The following is a 13,989-nucleotide window of genomic DNA, read 5'->3' on the forward strand; positions in this document are numbered from 1 at the left end:
CTTGCAGCTCTAGGAAAATTGCCAGGGTTTCCAGGCATACTTTACTGATTATTTGATGGGTATAAATGAAATGGGAGTGTAAAAAAATGAAATTGAATAATTCAAATGTGAATAGGATTCTTTACTATAATACTATACTATAAGTACCCTTGTATGTATCATAAATTCAGCTACATTTTGCACAAGGACAATAAAATCAGCTACCAATGATTTAAAAAGTGAAATAATAATTCCAAATGGCAAATTAATTTTTACACATCATACAATCAACACTTTGTTTTGTACTGTTCTTCTTAACTACTTTTCAATATTCAACTGTGTTAAGAAATATCAATTAACATGATTCTTATGACTAACATGAGAATGAATTTCAAAAACAGGGCAATATCTATTATCAATAGAATTTTAGTTTCATCAATGAAAAAAATATTTTTATAGTCAGAAAGACCAATTAGAAAAATTTCTAATGTGAATCACACACCTAGTAATCTCACTTGCAGATTGGTCTTCTTGTGGAATTTCTGAAGTATCTCCATTATTAAGAGATTCGTTAAGGCTTGCAAGTGATGTTACAACATTTGCTAGTGTTCCCAAAGCACCTTGGCTTGTCTCAGCCTACAAAAATAAATTAAAAAAAATAACACTCTGCATTAAATGGCCGAGTTTCTTTAAATATAATATGTGCCTGTTTCCTAATAGAGATACAAAGGTAGTTAAAATGAAAAGATTAAAATTACAATGAAAGGTTTAGAAAATGTAAATATCAACCAAATAATATAATACACATCAGGGGGTTGATAAAGCCATGCCTATTTTTCATTATTATAATCTATTCTATAGTTGAGCAAGTAGCATTAAACTTAGAACCATTTGTTCAGGGACCATTCAAATTTATGATGGTGGGGAACAAATGATGGTTATGACCAGTCCTCAGAGTTCTGACTGTCCCAGAACCCTTGTAACCTATGACTGCAATCTTGGCAAATAGGTCATAGTAATGACCAGTTGCAGCATTCCATGATAATGTGATCATTGTTGGCAATTTTCCCTGCTGACATATCCAGAAAGTCAGTGGGGAAGCCGACAGGGAAGGCTGCAATTCTCTGGTGTAAATCTTCCAGTCCCTCTGCACTTATATTCTACCAGCCACTTGCATATCCGTGTATACCCTCCCCAAACCTGTGTTGCACCCATGTGCAATCTCACCTTGCAGCCTCGCACACCTCTATGCACTCTTCCCAAGTCTTGCTATACCTCCCTCGCCTCCTCATAAATCTTCTCATAAATCTTTCAAGCCTCAGTGTGCCCTTACTGCCTGCTGCTGGGCTGCTCAATAGCTACCTGGGACTTGCAACTTTATGCTGGCTTCCCTACTGAGTGGTTGTAGGGAGCCAACAGGAAGTTGCCTCTCTTAATGGCCATAAGATTTGGTTAACAACAACTAGGATAGCAGAGATTGCCATTGCTAAGCAATATGGTCAAGCTTTATGATCACATTGCTTAGTTTTGGAAATTCTGGTCCCAAATGACATCAGTCAAGGATCTGAATATTAAATACATTTCTCAGCAGAAATTATCTATGTATAAATTCTTTATATATAATAAGATAGCAATTAGGAAAAGCAGGAAAACATGAGTTGTACAATTAAATCTAAGGAAGGCTACCTTGGGATCTGTAGCAAGTAGCACTGTACCATCCTCCCGTATTAAAGGTTGCTGAATATTTACAAGCATCCCTGAATCAAGAAGACTGGCTGATCTGTTCAAGAGGATAAAAATAAGGAAAACAACATTATGTTAATAAAGGCTACAATATTTCATTGTTACATCATTAACAGTAACATTGCGATCCATATTTTTGTGATTTCTGAAATTGTTGATCAAAATATTTTCTGGGTTTGTTTTTTTCCAGAAATTATATTGAACTGGCAGAAGAACTAGGAAAACAATTCTAGCAAAACAGGGACAGGTTTTTAGGATGTGAACTTAGTCACATCCACCCTCCTTAGATCCATGTCCCTCTGGGCTTGTTAAAGCAACCTGCAGGGCATTGTGTAAGTGGGTTCTAGCAATGGTTAATTCTTCTCTGACTGAGGGATTTGTTTCTTTACACTCCTTAAAAGAGGCCTTGGTTTATTCCCTTCTCAAGAAGACCTCATGATTCAGGCAGTCCTTGACTTGTGATCAAAATTGAGCCTGGAATTTTGGTGGTAATTGTGGTTGTTAAGAAAGGTCATATGGCCTCAATTTTACAACCATATTTATGATTATTAAGCAAATCATGTGGTCAATCTACCATAACCAGTGGGTGGTTTTTTTGCCATTTTCTGCTGGAAAATGGCAAAAGTTACAAATTGTGATCACATGACTATGAGACTGCAACCAGTGCTAATGCAAGCCACCTGGCAAGTGCCTAAAATGCATTCATGTGACCGGCAGGGGGTGGGATGGGTTGGGAAGCAATCACAACTTTTAAGAGGGGTTGAAAGTAACTTCTTTTTACTCCATTGCAACTTCAAACAGTTCTTAAGTGACCAATTGTTAAACAAAACTACCTGTACTGGGCAATTTTCATCCATTACCTAACTTCCTCTATTTGGGGAAGATTGTTGAAAAAGTGGTTCGGCAGCAGCTTCAGAGGACCTTGGATGAAGCGGATCATCTGAATGCCTTTCAGTAGGGATTCAGACACAGGTAAGGGATGAAAAAAGCACTGGTCACACTTTTGGATGATCTCTGGCAATAGCAGGAACAATGCTATGCATCCATCCTTGCCCTTTTTGATTGCTCTGCTGCCTCCAGTACAGTGTTGTGCTGGACCACCTCCTTTTTGCAACTCAATTCCAGTTGGTGGTGATTGGATAGGAAAGATTCCGCCCTTGGCCCCTACTGTGTGGGGTGCTGCAGGTTTCAATGCTCTCTCTGCTCCCATTCAGCTCTATTTGAGGATACTGGGTAATCACTTCTGTCACTATGGGGTGAAGTATCATCAGCACACAATTATATATCTCTCCCTGGTGAATTAAATTATGCCATGAACATCTTATCCCAGTGCCCTAGACTGTCAAGAGTCTGGATGGGGAACAACAGGCTTCAGGTCAACCCTGGCAAGACTTGAATGGCCTTGAGTTTTGGGGCCTGACAGTTCTAGGAATATACCATCTTTGTGGTGGATGGGGTTGCAATGCCCTGGACATATCTGATACATGATGTGGGGATCCTCCTGGACTCATGATGCCTGCGTAAAGCATATATATTTGTGGCTAGGAGGACCTTTTCACAGTTTTGTCCTGTGTATTAGCAATATAGCAATAGCAATAGCAGTAGACTTATATACCGCTTCATAGGCCTTTCAGGCCTCTCTAAGCGGTTTACAGAGAGTCAGCATATTGCCCCCAACAATCTGGGTCCTCATTTTACCCACCTCGGAAGGATGGAAGGCTGAGTCAACCCTGAGCCGGTGAGATTTGAACCGCTGACCTGCTGATCTAGCAGTAGCCTGCAGTGCTGCATTTAACCACTGCGCCACCTTGGCACCTTGGTATTAGTTGCACTTGATCCCTAGATCAAAGGCCTCTGCTCATCGTCACTCATGCCCTAGTAATCTGCTCTGGACTAGCACAGTACACTTCTCAGAGGGTTGCCCTTGAAGAGTATTTGAAAACTTCAGCTGGTACAGAATTTAAATGGTCCCAATCTTCTTGCCCTTCTGTGAAATGCTAAAGACCTAGTTGTTTTCTCATGAATCTGAACTGGACTGTTAGATGAGCCCAGCTGATTGGTCTATATGTTGCTTATTTGTTCATTATCAAATGCAAGATTAAATCATTTCTTTGAATCTCTGGCACGTGGTATACAATTGTTGCTGTATTTCCCCCCATTATTTTGGATTGTTCTCCTGGTTTTGATTTTAATTTATTGTCAGCTACCCAAAGTTATAGCAATGAAATGTGCAGATATATAAATTGTTTAAATAAATAAATGCATTTTATAAATATTAAATAACTTTTGTCTTCAGCTCTGACTCAAAATGTCAACGATATAATGATTTTTTTAAATGAGAGGAAATTTTTTATATTATTTCTCTTTAAACACATACAAATCCTCAATGGAAAGATTCATACAACCCCATTTCATTATTAATTGTTTATTTAAACACTTTGGATCAGTTTTGGCTATGTGTGTAAATCACAGGCTATACTGCCTTTATACAAGGTAGATATATTCCAGGTTCAATTTGTTAAATGGTTTTCACTGTAAATAAAAAATCCAACCAAAAAACCCCATGATTTATACTTTAGATATTGCATTGTACATACTTACACATAAGTCCAGAATGTTAGGTGCCAAAATACATCCAAAATAATGGGTTTGGATGGGCTTATCTATGAGTATATACAGTAGTTTTTTTTTCCTTGAAGCATCTATCTATCTATCTATCTATCTATCTATCTATCTATCTATCTATCTATCTATCTATCTATCATCTATCTATCTATCTATCTATCTATCTATCTATCTATCTATCTATCTATCTATCTATCTATCTATCTATCTATCTATCTTGTATACCATCATGGAGAAATCCATTTATTTTCAGTCTACATATCTGTGGATGGTCTTATCCTCATACCTATACACACAAGAAAATAGTTCTAAAATCAATGAAAAGAGTGTATGAAAATAAAATCTTTCTCATACTAGTTTGTTGTTTTGTTCCTTTCACTTATTATTTGTTATTCTATGTTTTAATGTTGGGCAAAATTAATAATTAAAATAAAAATAGTGTTTCAAATCATAAGGAAATAAAACTAGTTTCTGTTTAATTTAATAACTTTCTGAATAATATTGAAATGTTTTCACAACTTAAATATTTAACTCTAAAAGGGCTTTAAAGACATTTGTTACTTACCTAGCCCCATCTTTATCTGCAACAAATGTTGGGGTTGCTATCAGAGGACTTCTTAAGTCCTTTCTAATATATATTTTTTCTGTTGAAGCAGCACAGTTGGTTGGTTTCTCACGCTGTACATCAAAAGGCTTTCTTTCACTCTGTACAGCTACATCATAACACAACAAATACACAGGTTTACAACTTTACGCAACCTATAGATTCTTAAAAGCATTAGCTCACATTTAAATTTCATTTTAACCAAAGGTGTTGTCTATATACTGACTCCATTTCTTCCTATATCCATGTATCCTGTTCTGATACATAGGATAAAGTTGTCTGGGGATGTTTTCTATAATATACTAATGACACTTAAGCTATTTAGAACTTTTTTATTTTATTTTAACAGGTATTTAAAAACACAACCAATAAAAATGGAACAAAGAAATAAACAATAACAACAAAAAAGTAGAAATTTATAGATTGTGTCAAGCAACAATTTTCAAATATGCAACACTACATACAAAAATAATTGTAAATTTTTTTCCATGTTATTTGTGGTGTCAGAAAAATAAAGCACAAATACAACGTTTTAAATACGGGGGGAAACCCTGAAACAATTAGTAATGATACTAATTGTAATCTTGTATCAATTTTAATACTAATATCAGTTAACTAGTGAACCATTGTGAACCATCTTGAACAGTATATCACACTAGATATACATTTATAAAATATAGTTAAATTCAAAGGACATAGAAAAACAGCCAAACTATTGGTGATTCTTAGCATTTTTCCAAAGAATCCCAATTTGTAGTAAAGTAAGCTGAAATGGACACAAGTACAAGTAGTCCCAGTTATAATTTGTGATGGCCAGAAAATGGTTAATTACATTATCAGCTCAATTTTATCATGTTTTTTACGGCAGTTGAAAAGTGAATCACTGTGGTTATGAAATGAATGTGCTGTTGTTAAACAAACCAATGATTTGCTATTACAGAAGTAAATGCTGGTCTTCAGCAAAACTGTTGTAGCCTATTCACATGACGATGGGACACTGCAGACAACAGTAAATGTGGCCTAGTTACTGAGTGCCTGAAGTGTAGTTACATCCCTGCATGGTGGAGGGAACTCCTAAAACTTCAAATCTGAGTTCATTTATGGAGATTTTCAATCATCCAGATCATGATTGTCTCAGAGATGCTTTTCCAAAAGCAAATATACTTTCTTAGTACCAGTCAGATATTGCACATCCTGTCTTTGTTCTGAATAACCAAGATGTTAGTGATTTATTTAACACCAGAGACTCTATTTTACCTTGTACTGCAGATACATTCCTAAGTTCTGCTGTCAGAATTGATCCCTTCAGCTTGTCTGTTAGTTTTTTTTTAATACACTACCTTATTTAAGATATAAACTCTCCCAAAATCAGAATAATCACGTTGGTTTTGAATATCATCACATTTCCATCAATCAATATACCAATTGAAACATTTTACTTTTTCATTTACAGCACAAACCTCTAAATGTTTGAAGATTTAAATATAAAGCTCAGCCAAAGATTAGTGTCAAAGTTTGACTGGGACTATACAAACAGTGCAATAAAAGAAACAATAATAGAATGACCATTGGCTTACCTGAAGGGTCGTTCTTGGTGCACTGCAGGAGTGTCCAAGCAAGGGACATGCCCAAACAATATGTCACTAGGGCAGGTGTCTCCAATGAGGTCCACAATTCTCGTTAAGATTCGGCAGAAACCACGCTCTGCAAAACGCGTCGTGCGAAGACAGAGTCTGCAGAGGCTTATTTGCCCAGCTTGTAGTGCCTGACAAATAAGGATGGCATCGCCCAGGTCATGGCTTTGCAGATCTCCTCAATCGAGGCCTGGGTAGCCCAGGCCACGGTAGTTGCTGTGCTTCGGGTTGAGTGTGCTGTCAGTCTGGGAGGTGCTGACCTACCCTGGTGCTCGTAGGCCAGGGAAATGCAAGTTTTGAGCCAACGGCCAATGGTGGAAGATGATACCTGAGTGCATCCACTCCTTCTGCCTGGGGCGAGCTGTACCTGGTGAGAAAGCAGGGAAGCTGGGCGGTCTCCGGGGTGGCGAATAGGTTGACTAGCGGGGTGCCAAATCTGAGACACAGCTGGCGAAATAGGTTTGGGTGGAGGCCACAGTCCGACTGATCCAGAGTGGCTCTGCTTAACCAATCCGACCAAACGTTGTTTATCCCCAATATGTGTTCCGCTCTTATGGAACTTACATGACGCTCTGTCCAGCATCTGAGCGCATCCCCCTCCGTCATCAGTACGCTGGCTCTGGTGCCATCTTGGCGATTGATGTGTGCTTTCACCGCCATTGTCCATCCGGACAAGCACATGGTGCCCCTGCAGGTCTGACTGGAACTTGCATAGAGCAAGGCAGACCGCTCTCAACTTCAGCCAGTAGATGTTGTGGGCCAGTTCATTGGTGGACCACCTGCCTTGCACTACCTTGTTGGAGAGGTGAGCTCCCCACCCGAAGTGGCTGGCATCTGACATGGGGATCACGTGCTCGGGTTCTCGGAACAACGATCCCTTTGTCAACGCCGGTGTCCGCCACCACCTGAGAGAGTGTAATACCTTTGGCGATGGGCAGACCTGGGCCCTGGAGTTGCTAGCATTGGCCCTCTGTGATGGAAGGAGAAACCATTGCAACTCTCTTGTGTGCAGCCTCGCCCAGGGAACGATTGTTAGACATGACATCATTTTGCCCAGCAATTGTGACAACAGGACCACAGGCACGGTGAGAGATCATTGAACCTGCTGTACCAGTTCTTGGAGGCTGCAAATCCGATCTGGAGACAGGGACTCGAGGCAAGATGATGTGTCGATCACTGCCCCCAGATGTAACACTCTCGTGGAAGGTGACAGATGACTTTTTTCATGGTTGATGGAAAAACTGTGGTACAGCAGGGAGTCCATGGTGATTTGCAGGTCCCGCAGTGCTTGCACCTCAGATGACGACTGGATCAAAATGTCGTCCAGATAGCATTGTAGATGAATGGGGAGCTTTCGGAGCTCCGCTGCCACCGCTGCCAGGACCTTTATGAAGACCCTCGGCGGTTAAAGGCAGAAGGAAAGGGCCCAATATTGATAATGCTGGCTGGCATAATAAAACGGTAGAAACCTTCTGTGGAACGTGGAGGCAGGCCTCCTTCAAATCAATGGAAGTCATCAGATCCCCTGGACACAGGCTGCCCAGGATTGACTGGAGGGACTGTATCTTGAACTTTTTGTAGGTAAGATGAAAGTTGAGCCTCTTCAAGTCCAAGATGGCCCTCTACCCTCCTGAGCTCTTTGGAACCAGAAAGAGGATGGAGTAGAAGCCCCTCCTCTCCTGAACCCAGGGGAACTGGTTCTATGGCCCTTATTTCTATCAGGTGGTGAATCTCTGCCTCCATGAGTCCCCTTTTGATGGCACACCTGTGGGTAGGGCAAAGAATAAAGTGATGGAGGGGAAAGGAAATGAACTCTAAGGGAAGGCTGAGTTTCACTGTTTGCGATACCAACACATCTGACATGGTTGTCTTCCAACAGTCAGCAAACAGTTGAAGCTGACCTCCTATGGGGGGATGTGATTGGTCATTTGTTGCGGCGGAATGGCTTGTTGGCCGATCCACCATAAAAGGGACGTCTGGAGAAAGACTGGTGGTGACCCCTGGTAGGACTACCTATGTGGGTCTGATCAGAAGCCTGGGCATAGGGGTGTTGGAAGAAGGAAGAAGAGGCGGGAGAGTTGGGCTACGACTCCGTGGCTCGAAAGGACTGCTTACAAAAGGAAAAAGCCCTATGGTCCATCTTATGAGATACGGAAGACATGACATTCCGCTTATCCTTATTCTCAATAAGCAATAGCAGTAGACTTAGCAGTAGACTTATATACCGCTTCATAGGGCTTTCAGCCCTCTCTAAGCGGTTTACAGAGAGTCAGCATATTGCCCCCAACAATCTGGGTCCTCATTTTACCCACCTCGGAAGGATGGAAGGCTGAGTCAACCCTGAGCCGGTGAGATTTGAACCGCTGAACTGCTGATCTAGCAGTAGCCTGCAGTGCTGCATTTAACCACTGCGCCACCTTGGCAGGACAGAGTCTAATGTATCTCTGAATAGTTTGCCTCCCTTGAAGAGAACGGATGCAAGCTTCCATTTAGACCTCATGTCTGTGTTCCAATGACGCAGCCATAGAAGTCGGAGGGAAGTGATGTTAGAGGCCATGGCTCTAGAAGCAAACTTTGCTACGCCCACGGTGTATTTGGCAGCTGCCACTAGCTTATGAACTCCTGGCAGAGCCTGGTATCACCTTGGGGAATATGGGTGAGCACTGACGCAACCAGGCAATAGAGGCCCTGCTGAAAAAGGAAGCCGAGGTGGAGGCCTGAATGGCCCATGCCGCGGCCTGATGGGTCTTATGGCAGGCCCTCTCAGTTCTCGTCTTCCATCTTCAATCCCTGTAACAGATCTGGAGGAAGGATGGAGTTAGAGGTCAGGGCAGCCACAGGGTATCGACCTCTGGTAACTTGAGTAAGTTTTCCATACCAGACTCAACTGTGTAAAGCTGTTTGTCATCACCCCCTCGAGTCACCCAGGTCCCTGGCTGCACCCACTGGCGCTGCACAACGTCCTTGAATAACTTGGGCACAGGCACTAGGTCCTGAGACTGAATAGCCTCATCAAATAAGCCCCCACTGGAGTCAGCAGGGTCGGTAGACTCCTGAGTTGTGGTAAGAGAAGCCTCAAGATGAGTGATGACCTTCGCCTTATCTAGGATGGACTTAAATAACGAAGGCTTAAACAGCCGGTTAAAGGCAGGCAACCCTTCGTCTTCTGACAATTCTGGTTCCGCCAAGTCTTCCCCCTCTGACAATGACGCTGCGCTAATGACTCTTGTGTCCTTGGCCTGACTTCTCAGCCAGTTCCTTAAGGCCCTGGGTAATACCCTGGGATATCACTGAAGCGATCACCTCCCATATTTCGGCCAAAAGGGAAGATCCCTGATCCTCTATTGGGCAGGTCAAGGCCCTAGAGGTAGATCTTGAGGAAGGTCTGCGGGACACAGATGGAGGATTGCGGAGGTCTCTATCCTCCTCTACCCCACAGTCAAACAGGTCCTCCCCGCCAATAGATGGGGAAGATCTTGACCCCCCACAGGACCGGTCCAAGGAAAAATCCCGAAGGTCTTCCCCGCAGGAAGAAATGGGAGAGGCTGTTTGAGAGGGCCCCTGGCTCCCTGGGGATTCCTCACAATGGACCTGAACCAACGTAATGGTCTGCCTCTGCGCCCTTTCAAACTGCCTCTCTAAGGCCTTCTGCCGCTTGGCATCTGCCTTATCTTGCCCTGCCGTCTCCCTCCTGGCATAGGGGTGTTTGCCAATTCTCCTTATGGCCTCCCTTGCCGCCCTGCCTGCCCTTCTATTACAGGGTCTATCCATGCAGGTGGAGGGCCCTTGTTCTGGAGCTTCTTGGATGGAATCCTCTTCCATGCTGCCCGAGGGACCGACAGCCAAACTGTGGACAAAGCAGGGCTTTGGTGGAAAAATGGGATTCAGGTGGAGGCCCACACGTGTTCAAAGTCACTTAGGCAGCGTGGGAGGACTAGGAGAGAGGCTCCTGTTGCAAGGCCCGCAGCTGGTAATTGCGACTCCTAGGGGAATACCAGCTGTGGAGGATGGCAGCTGCCAACGCCTCCAAACGCCAAAGCCCTTGCCCAGACCTGCCGGAATGGCTCCGCTTGTCCTAACACTCTGGCAACAATGAGTGAGTGGTAATCAGCAGTTTTGGGGGGAAAAAACCCACCCTTTCAAAATGGCCACTGCCGTTCTCCAAGATGGCCACACCCAGCGAGGAACACGCTTCGTGGCCTTGTGAAGGTAATCGGCTATGGTTGACTTACAGGACTCTGCGCGGCCGTCAAGTGGATCGATGAGCCTCCCTGGCGCTGGATGGGCTGCCAAAGCCTTGGACAGTCCCGCCAGTGAAGAGTATTGGGGCGGCAATGCTGTGACAGAGAAGATCGAAGGAGCCGCCCCGGGAGGGTGAGAAGCACGCCGCTCCCTCCAGAACGCAACTGGCTGCTCAGGGCAAGGCAAGAAGAAGAAATTAACAAGGGAAAACTAGCTAACTGAAAGGAAGAGTAGAACAATAAACATGCTAATCTAAGGGAATTTGTTAAAATTAATTCAGCTAAACTGTAACATTCAGCTTTGGACTGAATTGAAAAACTGAGGATGGAAGGAGCCAGAGGGCGTGGCCAAAGATTTTCAATCCAGTCCTTGGGCAGTGGGACAGAATTTGTCCTCGCTTGGACCCTCCAAGCAGTGCAACGGCGAATAATAGGAATAATAGAAACAACTTTTAATCACAGATGTGACCAAACTCCTATCCATTATTTTTTGTTAGTAAAGAAACATGTTATGGATTGTAGACTCACATTCCATTTTCATTCCCATCTCAAGGCATTTTTTGAGCCGACAAAACTGGCAACGATTCCTGTGGTGTTTATTGATGATACAATCCTGGTTGCTACGGCAACTATAGGTCAGATTTTTTCTCACACTTCTTTTAAAAAAGCCTTTGCATCCTTCACAACTGACAGCACCATAATGACGACCTTAAAAAAGAGGGGGGAGATCTAAGAAACTGATGATTACAATAAAAAGTACATTTTAAAACAATTTTTATTTACACAATATTCACTGTTCAATGGGTCTGTCAGTTTGCTTTTAATCAGAATGCTTTCCTGGATTTCTTTTTTTTTTTTGAGGTTCTACATCATAGTAGTACTGTTTTATATTATTGCAGTAATTAAACTAAGATTTATTTGGTGTGTAAGCCAGTTAGAGGCCACATATAGCCAGTCCTTCAGTTACTATGGTAACTGGGCCTGGGATTGCAGTCACTTATGATACAGTTGTAAAGAGTGACTTAGCAACAGCAACTCAGGTAGTCCCAGATATTATCATAACTCTAATATAACATAATTCCACCTCCCTTTAATAAACAGGAAGCAGAAAGAGGGAGCCGCTGAGTATAAGCTACACATGAGTTGGGGATGTGCTATAATGCAATGTAAGCGCAGGAATGCTGGGAAAGAAAGGTGCTGGTGGCTATATGTCTATGTGTAATCTCAGGGAGGCCAGGAAAGGAAGGTGCTGGTGGGGGTGAGCAAGTGAGGGAGAGGGAGAACATGGTGTGTGTGTTAGTCAAGAAAAGCTGAGGAGGCAAGAGCCTTACCCAAGCAACTTGAAACTTTCCCCACCGACTTCCCCTTTGATTTCGTTTGTGGGAAGTCAGCAAAGAAGGTTGGCAATTGTAATCATGTCACTGGGGGATACGGCAATCTGTTTTAAGTACAGGCTGGTTACCAAACATGACTGTGGAGACACTGCAGGTTATAAGTCCTTTCATTCAATGTCAACATAATTTTTAACAATGACTGAATGAATGGTTGTAATTTGACAACTATCTATATAACATTCATTCATTCATTCATATACCTTGTCTGTTTGTCACCATGAAAACACTCAGAATGAAGAATAACTGTAAAATCAAGCAATAAAAACTTTAAATCTTTTAACAGAGCCGGAAGTCAGTTATGTTAATGCCGTCACTTAAAGCAAAACACAAACACTCTCCCTGCCAGTCTAGATTGAGGTGTGCTTCTTCCTTCATGATTCCTTATTTCCTGCTTTTTGGGAGATTTTTTTGATTACATCTTTTAAATGGGACAGTTATAACTATCCTCAATTTAACTTTGTAACTCAACTTATGACCGTAGATATAAAGTGGGTCAACATATGACTGGAACTATTTTTATGACCTTTTTTGAATCAGTCATTAAGTAACTACCATGGTCATAAAAAGAACCCATTGTTGCTATGGATCATTTTTGCTGGAAACCAGAAGTGCAGTTTTCAGCAAAAATGGCATTGAGCCACTTCTTATGGAACCAGCTCCGCCCCATCACATTCACCTGTACCACCCAATCAGACAGGGAAGATATGCTGCAGATCCTGTCACTTAAAGAAATCCTACTAGCAGGGTCTAGGAAGAGAGTCTTCTCTGCTGTTGCCGCCACCCTTTGGAATATTCTTATCCCAGAGGTGAAGCAGGCCCTACTCTCCCAGCCTTCTGAAAAGGTGTTAAAACATGGCTCTGGCCTGTGTATGGGGAGCTCAAAGGAGCAGTCGTGGGATTGATTGGTGCAATGAGAAACCTCTCTTTACCTTTGTCAACTAATTTTTAATAGGATTTAATTATTTATACCTCCTTAAAAATGTTTATAATGTTTAAAAATTTAATTTTAAAACCATAACAGTGTAATTTTCATATACTGTTTTATATTTTAATGTTTTATTTTATGCCACCTAGTGTCCCCCTTTGAGGGACATGAGCAGTTCATAAATATGAAATGTAAATTAATAAATGAATACAAAATGCAGTCATTTGCAGTATTCTGCAAATGGCCGTAAATACAGACCAGTTTCTGAGTGCCCAACATATGATCATGTGACAGCAGGGGGGCGGGGCAGCCATCAGAAATTCAGAATTGTGTCCTTTTGGGGGGGGGGGCTGTTGTAACTTCAAAAAATCACTAAGTGACCGCTTGTAAATTGAGGATATCTGATTGTAAATGGGGTTTATCTCTGCCTGTTGATGGTTGATGGTCAATGTGTCAAGTAACCAAGGAATCCCTAACATGTTTGGATTTGATGATCTCAAATATCTAGTTTACCAATTGAAATTGTGATTGAATTTGTTGAGAAATTAAGGATCTTTTACCATGACACCATACGTTCTCCCAATTTACTACATGTTTGTCCCACATAGTGATTGTTAGTTACCTAGTTTGGAAATCAAATATCTGCAAGAAAACAACCAAATTCAGAGGGCAATAAGAACCCAACAGTTAACTCTAAACTACATATATTCTTTAGTACTGTAACTTAGGTTTCCATGTTAATGTTATGAGTCTTGTGAAAACAGATCTAGAATCTTGTGAGAACTTATTCCTGTCTGGAGCATATTTTGATAAGGCTCCAGATTTGGGTGTTCAGGTGTAATAG

At 42.0% G+C, this 13,989-nt stretch overlaps 1 protein-coding gene across 2 annotated transcripts in view; it reads right to left on the minus strand.

The window, feature by feature from the left end:
* Nucleotides 1-13,989, minus strand: part of NR2C2 (nuclear receptor subfamily 2 group C member 2) — a 65,458-nt gene that overhangs the window by 20,639 nt on the left and 30,830 nt on the right. The window contains exons 5-8 of one of the 2 annotated variants that reach the window (XM_087708939.1): nt 11,355-11,534; nt 4,913-5,060; nt 1,666-1,759; nt 482-615 (exon numbers count right to left, since the gene is read on the minus strand). In XM_087708939.1, the coding sequence (XP_087565065.1) occupies nt 482-615; nt 1,666-1,759; nt 4,913-5,060; nt 11,355-11,534 (556 nt within the window). The remainder of the gene's footprint in view (nt 1-481; nt 616-1,665; nt 1,760-4,912; nt 5,061-11,354; nt 11,535-13,989) is intronic. The other variant, XM_087708940.1, reaches the window with a different exon arrangement.

This window comes from Thamnophis sirtalis, unplaced genomic scaffold (genome assembly GCF_051295495.1).
Source record: "Thamnophis sirtalis isolate CommonGarterSnake01/CBP01778 unplaced genomic scaffold, rThaSir2_p1.2 scaffold_3, whole genome shotgun sequence".
NCBI classification, from domain to species: Eukaryota; Metazoa; Chordata; class Lepidosauria; order Squamata; family Natricidae; genus Thamnophis; species Thamnophis sirtalis.